This window comes from Haliotis rubra, unplaced genomic scaffold (genome assembly GCF_003918875.1).
Source record: "Haliotis rubra isolate DU_JTF1 unplaced genomic scaffold, ASM391887v1 Scf105, whole genome shotgun sequence".
NCBI classification, from domain to species: Eukaryota; Metazoa; Mollusca; class Gastropoda; order Lepetellida; family Haliotidae; genus Haliotis; species Haliotis rubra.
The window spans coordinates 1225375-1240337 of NW_025764948.1; the positions used below are offsets into that span (position 1 = coordinate 1225375).

The 14963-nt window shown below is 37.6% G+C and overlaps 1 protein-coding gene across 21 annotated transcripts in view; it reads left to right on the forward strand.

Moving 5' to 3' along the window:
- The window catches only part of LOC124275994 (calcium/calmodulin-dependent protein kinase type II subunit delta-like), a 131087-nt gene that overhangs the window by 83694 nt on the left and 32430 nt on the right, over positions 1-14963 (forward strand). For all 21 annotated transcript variants that reach the window (XM_046711654.1, XM_046711788.1, XM_046711779.1 and 18 more), the window contains 3 exons: positions 642-764; positions 2362-2445; positions 12716-12758. In XM_046711654.1, coding sequence (XP_046567610.1) covers positions 642-764; positions 2362-2445; positions 12716-12758 — 250 coding nt within the window. The remainder of the gene's footprint in view (positions 1-641; positions 765-2361; positions 2446-12715; positions 12759-14963) is intronic.

The following is a 14963-nucleotide window of genomic DNA, read 5'->3' on the forward strand; positions in this document are numbered from 1 at the left end:
TTCTTTAACTTCTTGTAAGTACTTTATCATGAGGTTATTCCTTCTCATGTAATAACCAGTCTGTGAGATGTATATTGTTTATTCGACAAACTGATCTAGAATATGCTTTTCCAACGTTGTTAATCCAGGCTTCAACACCTTGAACCCTATTCCCATAACCTTGAACACTATCCTCAACCTTGAACCCTATTCCCATAACCTTGAACCCTATTCCCATATTTATGTTTACAACAAAACACAATACTGATTACTTCCCCCTGACATTTTTCATCTGTATCATGACGTCCTGTAACAGCCATAGATTTGTCACGTGACCCTAACTTTATGACATCATCAGGAGCAGGGAACAGCATTGGTGTATTGTGCAGTTATATGGCAACTAAAATATATGTTCTTTCATTCAGGGTTGAATTTATTCTTAAATTATTGTTCTTTTCAATTTGCCCTTTTTAGACATTATATAAAAAGAGAAAAATGTAAATGTATTCCTCCCATGCACATGTGTCAAGATTTGCACTTAGAAGGTATGCAACCTAGTACTGGTTTTGGGTGTGTGGGGGTGGTGGTGTTGTGCATTTGAAAGAAAGAATTTTGTTCATCTTTCAACTTCATGGGTCCTGATGACTATGTTTATATTTCAGTACCCCTCACCAGAGTGGGACACAGTTACTCCTGAGGCTAAGAACCTCATCAACAGTATGCTCACTGTCAACCCAGCCAAGAGGATCACCGCCTCTGAGGCCCTCAAACACCCCTGGATATGCGTGAGTACAATTTTCCTTCATCTTTGGTGACTGTTGAGATGAAACTGTTACACCAACATTGCAACATACAAGTGTTTGGCTGAAGGTCTAATTTATGTGACACTCCTTGCGACATACCTTTCTTGTTTAAACTGGTTTTAAGGTAATTTTACCTGGTTTCAAGGTAATTTTAACTGCAGTTTATTTTTTGTGCTGTGATGTTTTGTGTAATAAGTAGGTCTTAACAGGAAGAAAGTTTACTGTTTATGAGGTTCACCTAGTAGAGACAGATGTAAAAACTGTGTTGATGACATTTTAAAGTTATCTGAACATCTTTGTGTGATTGTCTTGAGTCTATAACCTGTTAAGTGGAGATGACACATAGACAAAGCTTTGTGTATGGATCTCAATCATAAATATCATATAGTAACAATATTTTGAATCATAGACCTTAAATTTCTATGCTTTCAATGAATTTATTCTTTTATGTGTAATTAATTAATTGATAAATGAGTGGAATTTTGGAAATATGTTGCGCTTTGAGAATAGAGGAGGATATTATATTAAGGTAAATTCAAATGTTCAGCTTTCATTACATGACAGAAGCTTACTAAAAATCATATAAGTGCCAGCCAAACCTTTCGACTTAAACATTCTAGAAGAAACGCTCATTCAAGGTACATCTGAAACAGACTGGAATGTATCTGTCCTTTCGTTGTACGTGAAAATGCAAGTTAACTTTCCACCTGTTAGTAAGTTGTACAAACTCTTAAGCATGAATGTTCGTCATATTACAAGCTTCATCCTCCAAATGTCAAATGACTATACATCTACGTGTATTTAGAGATTTCCAAAAGTTATTCTGAAGTTAATTCAAGCTAGCGTAGACAAATAACAAAGTGACTACAATGTCCCTGCCATGAGTTTAACAGTTAATCAAATAAGTGATCTTTTTTATTGTCGCCCCCACTGTTCTATTTTAGTTGCATGTGTCAGATCTGGGTTTGAGTGTAGAGAGTGTATGTACATCAGACACAACAGTAGAGTTACCTATTCTTTGCTCACCTGTGCTGATCATTTGATATATCAGCTCGTTCCACTTGGTCTTGTTCACTCTGTGCTCTGATAGGTTGTATTGGAATTCTGGACAGTTGCAACTTAGTATGAAGACTGTGTGAGAGGAAAGATGAAGGTGGCACTGGAGAAATCCTCGAAAAATGTGATTTATTACTTTGATGGAAATCATTGATGTCATCCAGGATATGTTGACTTTTGTTGGATTATGTCATGTTAGCGTGACGTTACACTTACTGGATATAAAGCATTCAAGTGTTATCAAACTATCTATGATGAACCATTTCATTGTTTACAATTGATTTTTTTCTTTCTGTAGACTTATTTTAGATTTTATGTTTGTTGGTGTAAACTGTACAGTGTGAAATGTGCTTTGTTTAGTTAAGGTTATGCTGTTGTCGTTTATTGTATGATTATTGTTAGGGTTTGGTGATACAGTTCGTTTTCATGCAATTGGAGTGAGTGTTGGTTATCACTGTTTCAACAAAACTGAACACCTGATAGATTAATTCTGTTTGCCTCAAGTTATTTTTCTTATTTTCAGCAACGGGAACGTGTGGCATCTGTTGTCCACAGACAGGAGACAGTGGACTGCCTCAAGAAATTCAATGCTCGCAGGAAGTTGAAGGTAGGCCATTTTTGTTAACATTTATTTGCAAACTTGTATGTTCGTTGTACTTTCCATTTAGTCTGCCTGTAACAAAGTGAAAGTTTATGAACTTTGAACGGCCAACAATGATATTATGGGAAGTATCTAACCTACTCTGTCCGCTTGATAAAATGGAGTATGAGCAGGTCTTGAGCCAATCACAACTCAGCTTCTAAAGCAAATTGGCTTCTTCTTTTTTGACTCCTCTGATTGGAAACTTCAATCTCTGCCACAGAAGAACACATTCTGCACTCTGTTTTGGGTGTAGATGCCACCATGGTGGTACATAACCATGACAAGTGGAAACTATCAACAACATTCTTATAGCCTGGCCTCAGGTGTTTGACAATCAGATTTCCTCATTTACATTCCTTTTGAACATACTCAAATCAGATATGCTTGTCTCAATGCTTCGCTCATGCAGAGTTCAGAAGCCTCAGCCCTGATTAACTGATTAGGGAATTCACCTGATGAGACTTACAATGCATGTTCTTCAGGGTCAAAGTTCTAACTATCAGAATTATGATCGAAATAAGTTCCTATGGTGGTTTCAATTTTTTATTTATTTGGTCAATGAATTTAACTTATCATATCCATTATAGTCTAATGGTAACTTGAAACATAGGTAATTACATATCTTTCATTGTCTTCTTCTTGTCCAGAATTGCTTTATTAGTTTAGTTTAAACATATTTTATTCACAATGTGAAAAGGATCGGGGACAAGTCCTTTCAACTTAAAAACCCCTCTCCGAAGATATTTACAATAACTAATTACATCACAAGCAATTATTAGAAACAGAGACAGAGGACGATTGACAGTTCAGGGGAAATGTTATAATGCAGAAGGTGTATAGAGAGAAGACTACTGGAATCGTTTAAATTTGCTTATATATTGATGTACATTTTTTAACATAATTTCATTTTTATGATTTGTCAGATCTGCAATGCCATTTAAAATAACAGATAATGTAATCACAGAATTACTACCACATACATCTTGAATAGCCTTAAGCATGATCTTTCTATGTTGATTGTATAAAGAACATTCTAAGAAATAGTGATGAGCATTTTCACACGAGTTTCCACATGCGCAGGATGGATCAGTGATTAGCCCTACTCTGTATAGATTGTAACTTAATCTACTAGCTACTAATTGCTTTATCCTAGGGTAATGCAGATGGCTGCTAATAGTTACTGTATATGTACTGTCTAATGTCTATTGGGCCAAATGTAACTGATGAAATTTTAAGAATGTGTATCTCACAGATTGTACAAGGTATTGTGTTTGTACCACAAGTAGTCCTGGCGGTGGCCATCTTGGTGAAACATGAATATGGAAATACTTTGCTCATAGTAGCTTAGTTGAACATAAGTATTCAATACACTTAATCTTCTTTATTAATTTTATTTTATAGCTATCTTAAAACTAATCATGTCTGCAAAATGGTTCTTGTGAACATTATAAGGATCCATATGGCTCTAAATTGGGCAGTGTTGGGCTTTCAGGGCAGGGCATCTTCATTGTTCTTTGTAAATGATCACCAAGTTGTTTGTTGATGCATATTAATGACGTCAGCTGACAGCTGAATGTCCAAAGTTTACGTCTTTACAAGTCCTCTAAATGGACTATTCAATCTTTAATGAATAGACTGAAAAACAAGATTGACCAGACATAATGTTTTGTTATTAATGTCTGGTATGAGTAATGTTTTCTTATAGTTTCATGTTGACCTATGTTCATATTGAATTGTATTTTGTCAATATTCAGAGGGGGCGGAGGGGTAGTCTAAGTGGTTAAAGTGTTCGCTCGTCACACCAAAGACCCAGGTTCCATTCCACACATGGGTACAATGTGTGATGCCGATTTGTGGTATCCCTGGGTGTGATATTGCTGGATTATTACTAAAACCGACATAAAACCCAACTCACTCACTCACTCATTCAATGTTCAGAGTATCACTAGATTAGGTGTATGTTCAGAGTATCACTAGATGGGGTGTATGTTCAGAGTATCACTAGATGGGGTGTATGTTCAGAGTATCACAAGATGGGATGTATGTTCAGAGTATCACTAGATGGGGTGTATGTTCAGAGTATCATTAGATGGGGTGTATGTTCAGAGTATCACTAGATGGGGTGTATGTTCAGAGTATCACAAGATGGGATGTATGTTCAGAGTATCACTAGATGGGGTGTATGTTCAGAGTATCACAAGATGGGATGTATGTTCAGAGTATCACTAGATGGGGTGTATGTTCAGAGCATCACTAGATGGGGTGTATGTTCAGAGCATCACTAGATGGGGTGTATGTTCAGAGTATCACTAGATGGGGTGTATGTTCAGAGTATCACTAGATGGGGTGTATGTTCAGAGTATCACTAGATGGGGTGTATGTTCAGAGTATCACTAGATGGGATGTATGTTCAGAGTATCACTAGATGGGGTGTATGTTCAGAGTATCACTAGATGGGGTGTATGTTCAGAGTATCACTAGATGGGTGTATGTTCAGAGTATCACTAGATGGGGTGTATGTTCAGAGTATCACTAGATGGGATGTATGTTCAGAGTATCACAAGATGGGGTGTATGTTCAGAGTATCACTAGATGGGTGTATGTTCAGAGTATCACTAGATGGGGTGTATGTTCAGAGTATCACTAGATGGGGTGTATGTTCAGAGTATCACTAGATGGGATGTATGTTCAGAGTATCACTAGATGGGGTGTATGTTCAGAGTATCACTAGATGGGGTGTATGTTCAGAGTATCACTAGATGGGGTGTATGTTCAGAGTATCACTAGATGGGGTGTATGTTCAGAGTATCACAAGATGGGATGTATGTTCAGAGTATCACTAGATGGGGTGTATGTTCAGAGTATCACTAGATGGGGTGTATGTTCAGAGTATCACTAGATGGGATGTATGTTCAGAGTATCACTAGATGGGGTGTATGTTCAGAGTATCACAAGATGGGGTGAATGTTCAGAGTATCACTAGATGGGGTGTATGTTCAGAGTATCACAAGATGGGGTGTATGTTCAGAGTATCACTAGATGGGATGTATGTTCAGAGTATCACTAGATGGGGTGTATGTTCAGAGTATCACTAGATGGGGTGTATGTTCAGAGTATCACTAGATGGGGTGTATGTTCAGAGTATCACTAGATGGGGTGTATGTTCAGAGTATCACTAGATGGGGTGTATGTTCAGAGTATCACTAGATGGGGTGTATGTTCAGAGTATCACTAGATGGGGTGTAGGTTCAGAGTATCACTAGATGGGGTGTATGTTCAGAGTATCACAAGATGGGGTGTAGGCTCAGAGTATCACTAGATGGGGTGTATGTTCAGAGTATCACTAGATGGGGTGTATGTTCAGAGTATCACTAGATGGGGTGTATGTTCAGAGTATCACAAGATTGGGTGTATGTTCAGAGCATCACTAGATGGGGTGTATGTTCAGAGTATCACAAGATGGGGTGTATGTTCAGAGGATCACAAGATGGGGTGTAGGTTCAGAGGATCACAAGATGGGGTGTATGTTCAGAGTATCACTAGATGCAGTGTGGATGTGCAGTAGTATGTCCCTAAGCTATGCATGGATCTACTGATTTGAGGATTCACATCCCAATTTCACATCCCCTGATTCTTGTTTTGCCTTCCCGTGTTACACCAAGATGTCTCCATGATGTAGCTGTTACCATGTCACACCCAACTTACTCGCCAGCTCAGTCTGAATTACGTATGTTGGTTGTCACAACATGGTGCATAACACTACTTATATAGAACTTGTTTTCATATCTCAAAGTATATTCGGGAACAAAAATGATATAAGCGTAAATATTTTCTCTTACTGAAAGGGCAATCTTATCAAGAAAATAGAGCGGGCAAACACTATATAACAACGTGTGGCCTTTACCATGATACACTAAGCAGCATCACAGCAGAGTTTTTTTGTACTACAGATTTACTTAAATTTTAAAATGTGAGGGTTGCCCCCATCCTCATCCGACAACCCCTTTTATGAACATTTGTAGATATATACTTTCAATTAAAACTAATAATTGTAAAGTGTGAATAAAAACTTAGTCATATCAAGAGGCGGACTTACTTTTACTGCCAAATTCCAAATTTTGGTAATTGGCCAGAATTTACACTTCTGTTATCCCCCGCCATGATATCTCTGGAATATTGCTAAAAGCACTCAAATCCTACTCACTCACTCACTCACTCACTCACTCACTCACTCACTCACTCACTCACTCACTCACTCACTTAAACATGGCATGGATCTATAACCTCTTCTAAACCAACTTTTTCACAAAGTTGACAAATCAACAGACTTACTGTCAGGTTAACTGATACTTTCTTCACGTCCTATTCTTATGGTTAATGATCGTTTACCATCACAGCAAGATGCTATGCGTCCTCCTCTGATACAAAGATGCCCATATTTGTTGTCAGGTATTCTGACTGGTAGAGTCCAGAGTAACAGTCTACATGAGAACTATAAACTATAATTCCTATCTTACATCAGCCGAGATTAATAGAATCTAAGATTGCTGACATAGCTTGCTGCCTTCACACACCTATGTGATTGTAACCTGCTGTTGAAAGCAAAGCCACACAAATAAGAAAACAGTGTGACCGGGGGTTTATGCAACATTCCACCAATATAAGGGCTGGGGAAACCAGAAATGGCAGTAGAATGTCTGAACATTGGTTCCAATGTCATGGGGTTCAATTATTTCATTCAACCCTCAGGTTATATAATTGCTGTAATATAATTCTAAATACAACATGAAGATCAAAGTTTGAAGACAGTTAAATCAAGGCACAGCAGGCAGTACATTTTAGTGGCCTACTTTTTTATATAATTTAATGCTGGTCATTACTTATCTTTAATAATCATACTTAAATTTCTATTATGTTTTATGTTAATTGAACTTGAATACATCTAATTCAATCTGATATTTTGAAAGCAATGGAGTTTTGATTTTCATGATTAAGTGTTTTTGTGTGTGTGTGTGTGTGTGTGGAAATGTTTTGTTATTAATCAATAAGAATATCTCATCCTTTATGTTCTGAAAATAATCCCAACTTTCGCAATCTGAAGCTTATTTTGAAAACAATCCCTTGTTTTGAACAGAGTCGATGTGCATTTATGGATTTGTCTGTCAACCCCTTGGGGTATGTTTGTTTGCGATTCACATATGCCAGCACATTTGCTTCTCATTTGATAAGAATCATGTAACATACAGGCGAAACAGTGAAACAAGAAACTAGTAATCTCTGGTTGGTCGCCATTAACGTTGCTATGGTAACACATGAAAACTGATGACCCTAATCAAAGGAAAGGTAATAAAAAGATGATATGTCAGCTTCCCTGGGAGACAGTTTGACTGTACTCGGATTACATGGAATACATGTAGCAGCCATTTGGTAATGCCAAGTCTTGGGTTGTCTCTGTAGAGTCACCGCTGCATTTTAACATCGAATAAAACTAGACAAGATGTTCTCCATGCAAGACATACAATTTAAGAGTAATGGATACAATCTGATTAGAAATGCCAAGGTCTTGCCACATGAAAACAAAAAGATTTATTTTTTAGTTAAAATTTTGGTCACAGGGGTCATTTGAGGTCTATTCAAAGTTATCTGTTCTGTGATCTTCTTTTTGAGGTGAACAAGTAAAAACTGCTGTTATTGTTGCTTTGTATTGCTTTTCCGAAGCTAGAAACTATATAATCCCTTTCAAAATCTGGATCATGAAAAGATAATTCCACTGAAATTGTTTTGGATTCATAAACACATGTTTATGATACAGTCTAGTTTGTACCATCAGGTCTGCCTTTAAAGAGATGTCTCCTGAATATGGGAGGTGAGGTGAAATTGGGTTTAACGTCGTGCTTGAGAATATTTCACTCATATGACGATGTGCATTCATGTGTATGTGTATGTGCGGCTGCTTGTACTAGCCCAGACTGAAGCTGGTTTTGTAGTGCTAGGCCACTGAGATACCATGCCCGCAGTTAAGCATGAATACCCCACTCAGACACAGTATACTGACTCTGAGCCGACCAGGGACCAACAAGTACCATATTTTAACGTCTTTTGGTATGACGCGGTCGGGGATCGAACCCGCGACATTCCGCTCTCCGCGGGCGGACGCTCTAACCACTACACCATGGAGGCGGTCCCTGAATATGGGAAGGGTTTTGCAACTTTTAGTTTTAAACATCACTAAGAAAATCATGTTTCCATATTGACTGAAAGGTGTAAACTCTTGGTAAAGACCTTACAGCCTTTATTCTCAAGCAACAGATACTCTGCAGTACCTTGTTGTGGATCATTTGAATGAAGAGAAGTACATACTGTCACAAACAATGAATGAGATATTCACTTCAATGAACTCATTGTATTTATGGTTCATTTCAGTGAAGCAACGTTTGATGTTGTATTGCATCTTCACTGCACTGAAGCAATATGAATCTATATGCTTCAACTGACCATCAACAAAGTGCATTGCTAAAGTTCAGGTGTACAAATGTCAGAATTATACTCTCTACTGTTGTGGATCATATCAGTCAAATATTTACCTTGTACTTAAAATGGCATATAGTGGTTATAGTTTTAGATTTCTGAATAAAATATTGTTTTGCATTTCCATGGCAACAAGTTTGACTTCAACTGAAATTGGTGTTAGTGCCCTTTTTGGGGGTAGAACTTTAAAACCTTTTGATTCTGTCCGTACACTTTGTGGGTATTCAAGAACCTAATGACATAAATCAACAGTACCACTCTATTGCCAGTATCAACATTACTGAGGTCCATCAAGCTGTGGAAGTACCCAGGCAGTCAGTTGTTGATACTAGCATGCTAGTATATGAATAGTTTACATATGGATGTTTACGTTAGATCAGTTTGAAGAACAATGTAACATTTGACTTAGTCATAACTAGTTGAGATAGTGATGATTTCATCTTCTTGTTTACCTTATTCTTGGTCATTTATCTCAACTGCTAATCAGCAACATGTTCCTTCAAATTGTAATTGCCACTTAGGTATATATATATATGTTATGAATAGGTTTGCTTGGTTGTTTTATATCCCACTCAGCAATATTCCAGCTATATGGCGGTGGTCTGTAAACAAACAAGTCTGGACCAGACAATCCAGTGATCAACAGCATGAGCATCAATCTACACAAATGGGATACGATGACACGTGTCATTCAAGTCAGCGAGCCTGACCACCTGATCCCGTTAGTCGCCTCTTATGATAAGCTTGGGTTACTGAAGACCAATTCTAACCCAGATATTCACGGGTTGTTATGAACAGAATATAAAGTTTGAAATATAGAATTTTACACAATGTGAAGGTGAAACGAAAGGCCTGCTGCTATCGTTCACTTATGCAGCAGGCGTATAGGAAGACCGCTTCCTTCTGTGTACTCCCTGATAACCCAGGGTCAGTGTGGCAAACTTCGGGTCCTCTGTATAACACCACTGTCTGCTAAGGAGTTATGTCTGTAGTTTATGATAAGGCTATTTTCAGGTAAGGCTTAGTTACAGCTATAAAGCAAAGGACATTTTTATGATCATTTTATTTTACGACTGTTAGCTCAACATACTGTTATTTGACTTACTGTAAAAGTAGATCACAGCAAATTAGACCATCAGCAAATTGCAAATTATGGGCACGTAGTCACTTATGACAAGTGACAGCATGCCCATGTTTTGGGTTGGATATTTTGTTTTTTTTGTTTGTTTGTTTTTTTAAGGGGGATTTCTGTGTTAAATTGGTCCCAATGCTTGACAAAGTAGCGATATGAATTAATCCGATGGTTAGAATCAGTGATTGGTTGATAGCTTGCTAAATATTACTGAAACTGACTTCACAAGCCGGCGTCATACGGCTGGAATGTTAAGTCAACAAGCGACTATGCTTGTCATAAGAGGCGACTAACGGGATCGGGTGGTCAGGCTCGCTGACTTGGTTGACCACATGTCATCGGTTCCCAATTGCGCAGATCGATGCTCACGCTGTTGATCACTAGATTGTCTGGTCCAGACTCAATTATTTACAGACCGCCGCCATATAGCTGGAATATTGCTGAGTGCGGCGTAAAACTAAACTCACTCACTCACTCACTTACGTCAACAAACCATTAAAGAGGAATAAGTCATAATCAGAGTTATTACAAATTATTTCATGGTGTCTTTATTATTACTCAATCACCTGTATCAGTGCAGTGGGTACAATATTAGATCACACAGTAACAGTGTGCAGGAATCACTATCAAATACACAACATAAGCAAGATTACATAACTGAGTGTTGAATATGCAGTCACAGTTGTATGAAAACATAATCTTAATGTTCATTAGAGTAGACAAGACAAGTGTAGTTGCCCACATTCATGGTATGTTGATCCATCGATGGACCATGGTCATCTTGCCCAGTCTTCTGAGGAACTGCAATTTGGTGTGAAGAGTTGTGTCCCTTGTCCAGAAATGTTTGTTCATGGGTTTGAATCTCAGTTTGCCCCTATTATGTTTGTAAGTTTGTCTGCACCATGCCTGTATCAGTTCAGGCTTTCCTCCCACATGTAGCTGGCACAAGGTGATACGACAGGAACACTGTTCAAAGTGGTGTTAAACTCTCTCACTCTTGGTTGGTTAGCATTATCTGTATGATCTTTAAGGTCAAAGACTTACGTCACTTTCCCACATAGTGTGGGTTAGGTAGCTTAGTGGTTAAGGCATTCACCTTTCATGCCAAAGACTAAGGTTTGATTCCGGCATATGTAGCCCTTTTCTGGTTTCCTCAACTGCGATATTGCTGAAAAAAACATACTTGTTTGCTCATTTACTATTCTTCATAGGTTAGCTATAAAAAGCTGTTAAAAGAAATATTAAAAATGAACTCATCATTCATAAATTCAATAAATTGTGTCTTTCTAAGAACAAAGATATGCCGCTTACTTTGTGCATCAGACAAAAAACAAATATTTGTTTTGTGTTTGCCTCATGGCATGCGATAAATCAGCCTTCAACCCATGAGACCACTGACTAAGATATAGTGATACTTATGCTGTTGTTATAAAGAAGACTGGAGGGAACATACTTCCTTGCAGGCCACCCTATGGTGTAAGCTCAGTCTGTGCTTGACATGCAACAATGACTTTAATAGGAAGCGTACACTAATTATGGCAGGTGAAGGTGACCGTTACAACCTACAACACCCTTCTCACAACCCACACACAAAACGTGTGTCCATTTGCTGATGAGTGATACCAACAGTCTTAAGTGAATTGGCGGACAATATGGAGACTATAAGCAAAGGAGAGATTGGGGATTTATGTACTGTACATGTGATGAAGGTTGGACTGTCTTTTGAAGATAGTGATAATGAATGGTTTTTGCATAATGAAGAGGACTTAATTGCAAATAGGTCTCAGGAAGGCAGAACGGAAGAGGTATTATGATCCTGAGTTATTTGTGAACATTTTGCTCACACTACAACCTCTCAAATACAGGACTTATATGACTGTTTATTATTCATTTGCTTACTGGTAATGTACTCTGTCATTAACAAAATCTGAGGTCATGCATACTACACTATTGTCCATGTTATATTGAGTCATATTACATTGCTTGTATTGGCATGCCATATGTTATCACATTTTTGCCACTGCAAATTGTTATATATAATCAAAGATATAATTTCTTCAGGTTTCATAAGTACTTTGAATACTTAATTTTAATGACATCATTGAATTTAAGGTACCTATGCAATATTGAATTAAGATCTTTCAGCCAAATGATGATGCTAAACAGCAATTTCAACACACTTATATAGGATCAGAAAGGCTTCCTTTGCCCTATGTAATGAACTGGTAGCACTTGTTGATGTTTGATCCAGTGATATTGTAATAATGGCAAGGTAGCATAAAATGTATTGTTGCTGTTAAACACATTATTGATTAGCAGTATTATTTGTTATGACAATGTCATGGCGGTCTCTTAGTGAAGCCAGCCCAGCTTGACGATGAGGTTCAGCAGCAGCTTATGTTGTTCACTTTAGTCGACATGGCATAACTGATGATTTCTCTCCTCCCCTGCTGCGGCCAATGTGTAAATGATTACGAGACCAAGTAGAAATGAACTCATGACTATCAAACTTTAAGTTCAATTTGTAGATGTCTTCTTCATGCTGTTGGTAAAATTCCATTTTTAATCTTTCAGGGAGCTATCCTCACCACTATGTTGGCCACACGAAACTTCTCAAGTAAGTGCAGCTTGTTTGATACATTGTATTTGTTGAGATGAGTGGGTGGATTCTGATCACTTGTATGGAGCTGAACAGTTGGTCTGCGTGATCTCACTTACTGGTCACCTAATAATACCGTGGCAGTATGTCTGTAACATTGGTCACACAAATGTTGTCTGCATTGCGTCTGTCCACTGGAGCTTTCACTTGCTTTCACGCTTAACAGTCATTGTCAACTAGCATTTATGTCCTGAAAACTGTCATTAATTCAACAATGAGCTTAGTGTTTTGTAACCATAGTAGCTGTTGATTAGGTGCAACAGTTGTAAAGCAAAATTGTTAGTGACATATGATATTAGCAACTAGCTTTGTTTCAGTGCATTTACTAAACATTTAGTATTTGTTAATTCATTATTTTCGTAATTAAAAGATATATGGATATTTTTTATCCTTTTTTAAAAGACGTTTCATCTTGTGAAGTTGATTATTAAAAGTTAGTTGTTCTACCTAGAAAAATAGATTAGGTTGCCTAATCATTACGGGTCAGGCATGACTAATAAATACAGTCACTTGAAATCTGAAGAGCCATCACTATCTCTGAAACTTAATATAATTCTTGTACCCATTATTCTTGAAGCATGTTGTCTTAAAGTACTGCAGGTAGGGAAATATTCAAGCTATTCTCCAACAGTAGGATATTTGGCCTGGCTGCAGTTTGTTATTGACAGTGTAGTGTATCATTCACATCATTCCACAAAACACAATGTAACATATTCATGTCATTCCCCATAACATGATGTACTATTCTTGTCATTCAACCTAAATTAACACATTGTTATGTGTCAATCAGGCTTACACATTGTGATATCATTGCCCTTGTTCCTAACACATTGTGTCAATCAGGCTTACACATTGTGATATCATTGCCCTTGTTCCTAACACATTGTGTCAGTCAGGCTTACACATTGTGATATCATTGCCCTTGTTCCTAACACATTGTGTCATTCATTCCAACACCTTGTAACACAATAACATCTACTGTAACATACACAATCCAACATACTGTAACATTACTGTCATTCAGAACTCATTGCAACATCTGTCATTCAGCTTATCCAGGTAATTGCTTACCATCCCACCAACAACTTACCCGTGAAGGTCCGGGTTAGAATATTCATCTTCAGCAACCCATGCTTGATCGATGCTCATGCTGTTGATAACTGGATTGTCTGGTCCAGACTCGATTATTTACAGACCGCTGCCATATAGCTGGAATATTGCTGAGTGCGGCATAATACTATACTCACTCACTCACTCACTCACTAACAACTTCATCATGCGTCATCACCTGTGTTGTTGTCGTTAACCTCATCACATGTTGTAATCTAACAATCTTGGAATAAACCACACCCTAACAATGATCCCAACAGTTGTCAGGAACTAAACATCCTTTTCACCACCGTTCAGTGTTTCCCAAGAGCAGTTGCAACCTTGACATTTTCTCATGTACTACTTCTAAATAGTAGCAAAGTTATTCCACTCTTCCAACAGACAATAAGACGTGAAGAAATTAGGTGATGTGAGTTATGGGGCTTGGAATACATGAATAAATTACATTCAGTTCTCACTCATTTGGTGTAGGTATTAGTTACTATAGTGTACAAAACAATATTTAGTTGTTTGACCTACAGGTACATAATTTTCTGTTTTGGTTATATATCAGTGTGTTTTCATACTTCTCACCAACCATTTGAATGGGATAATTTCATTAAAATGATTTAAAACGTTAACATGATAAACTATAACTGCACTACAATCTGTAAGAAGAACTCTCCAATACAGTTACGATAGACTTCAACCAAACAATTTGTACATAACCTCCACCTCTGTGTGTGGGTGTTGGTGTGGGTGTGCTGAGATAGGAAACAAGGAAGTTATCAGTTGGATAGTCAGTCCTGGTACAATTGGGATAAGATACGAGTACATTAGGTCATGTAGAAGTAAGTTTGTTTCTCAGGAAATATGTATTCCTATCCATGAACCATAAATTAAAATTTACAAGAAAACAAATATACAGGTATGAAATGTTCTTATTTCCTGGGCTTCAACTGGTTGTACGTATGTCACATTGTTTCAGCTTACAAAGACGGTAGGATCGGCAGGGGGTTTTCAGTTATGTTTTAAATGTCCTATCATGTTCTGCATAAAATGATGGACTATATG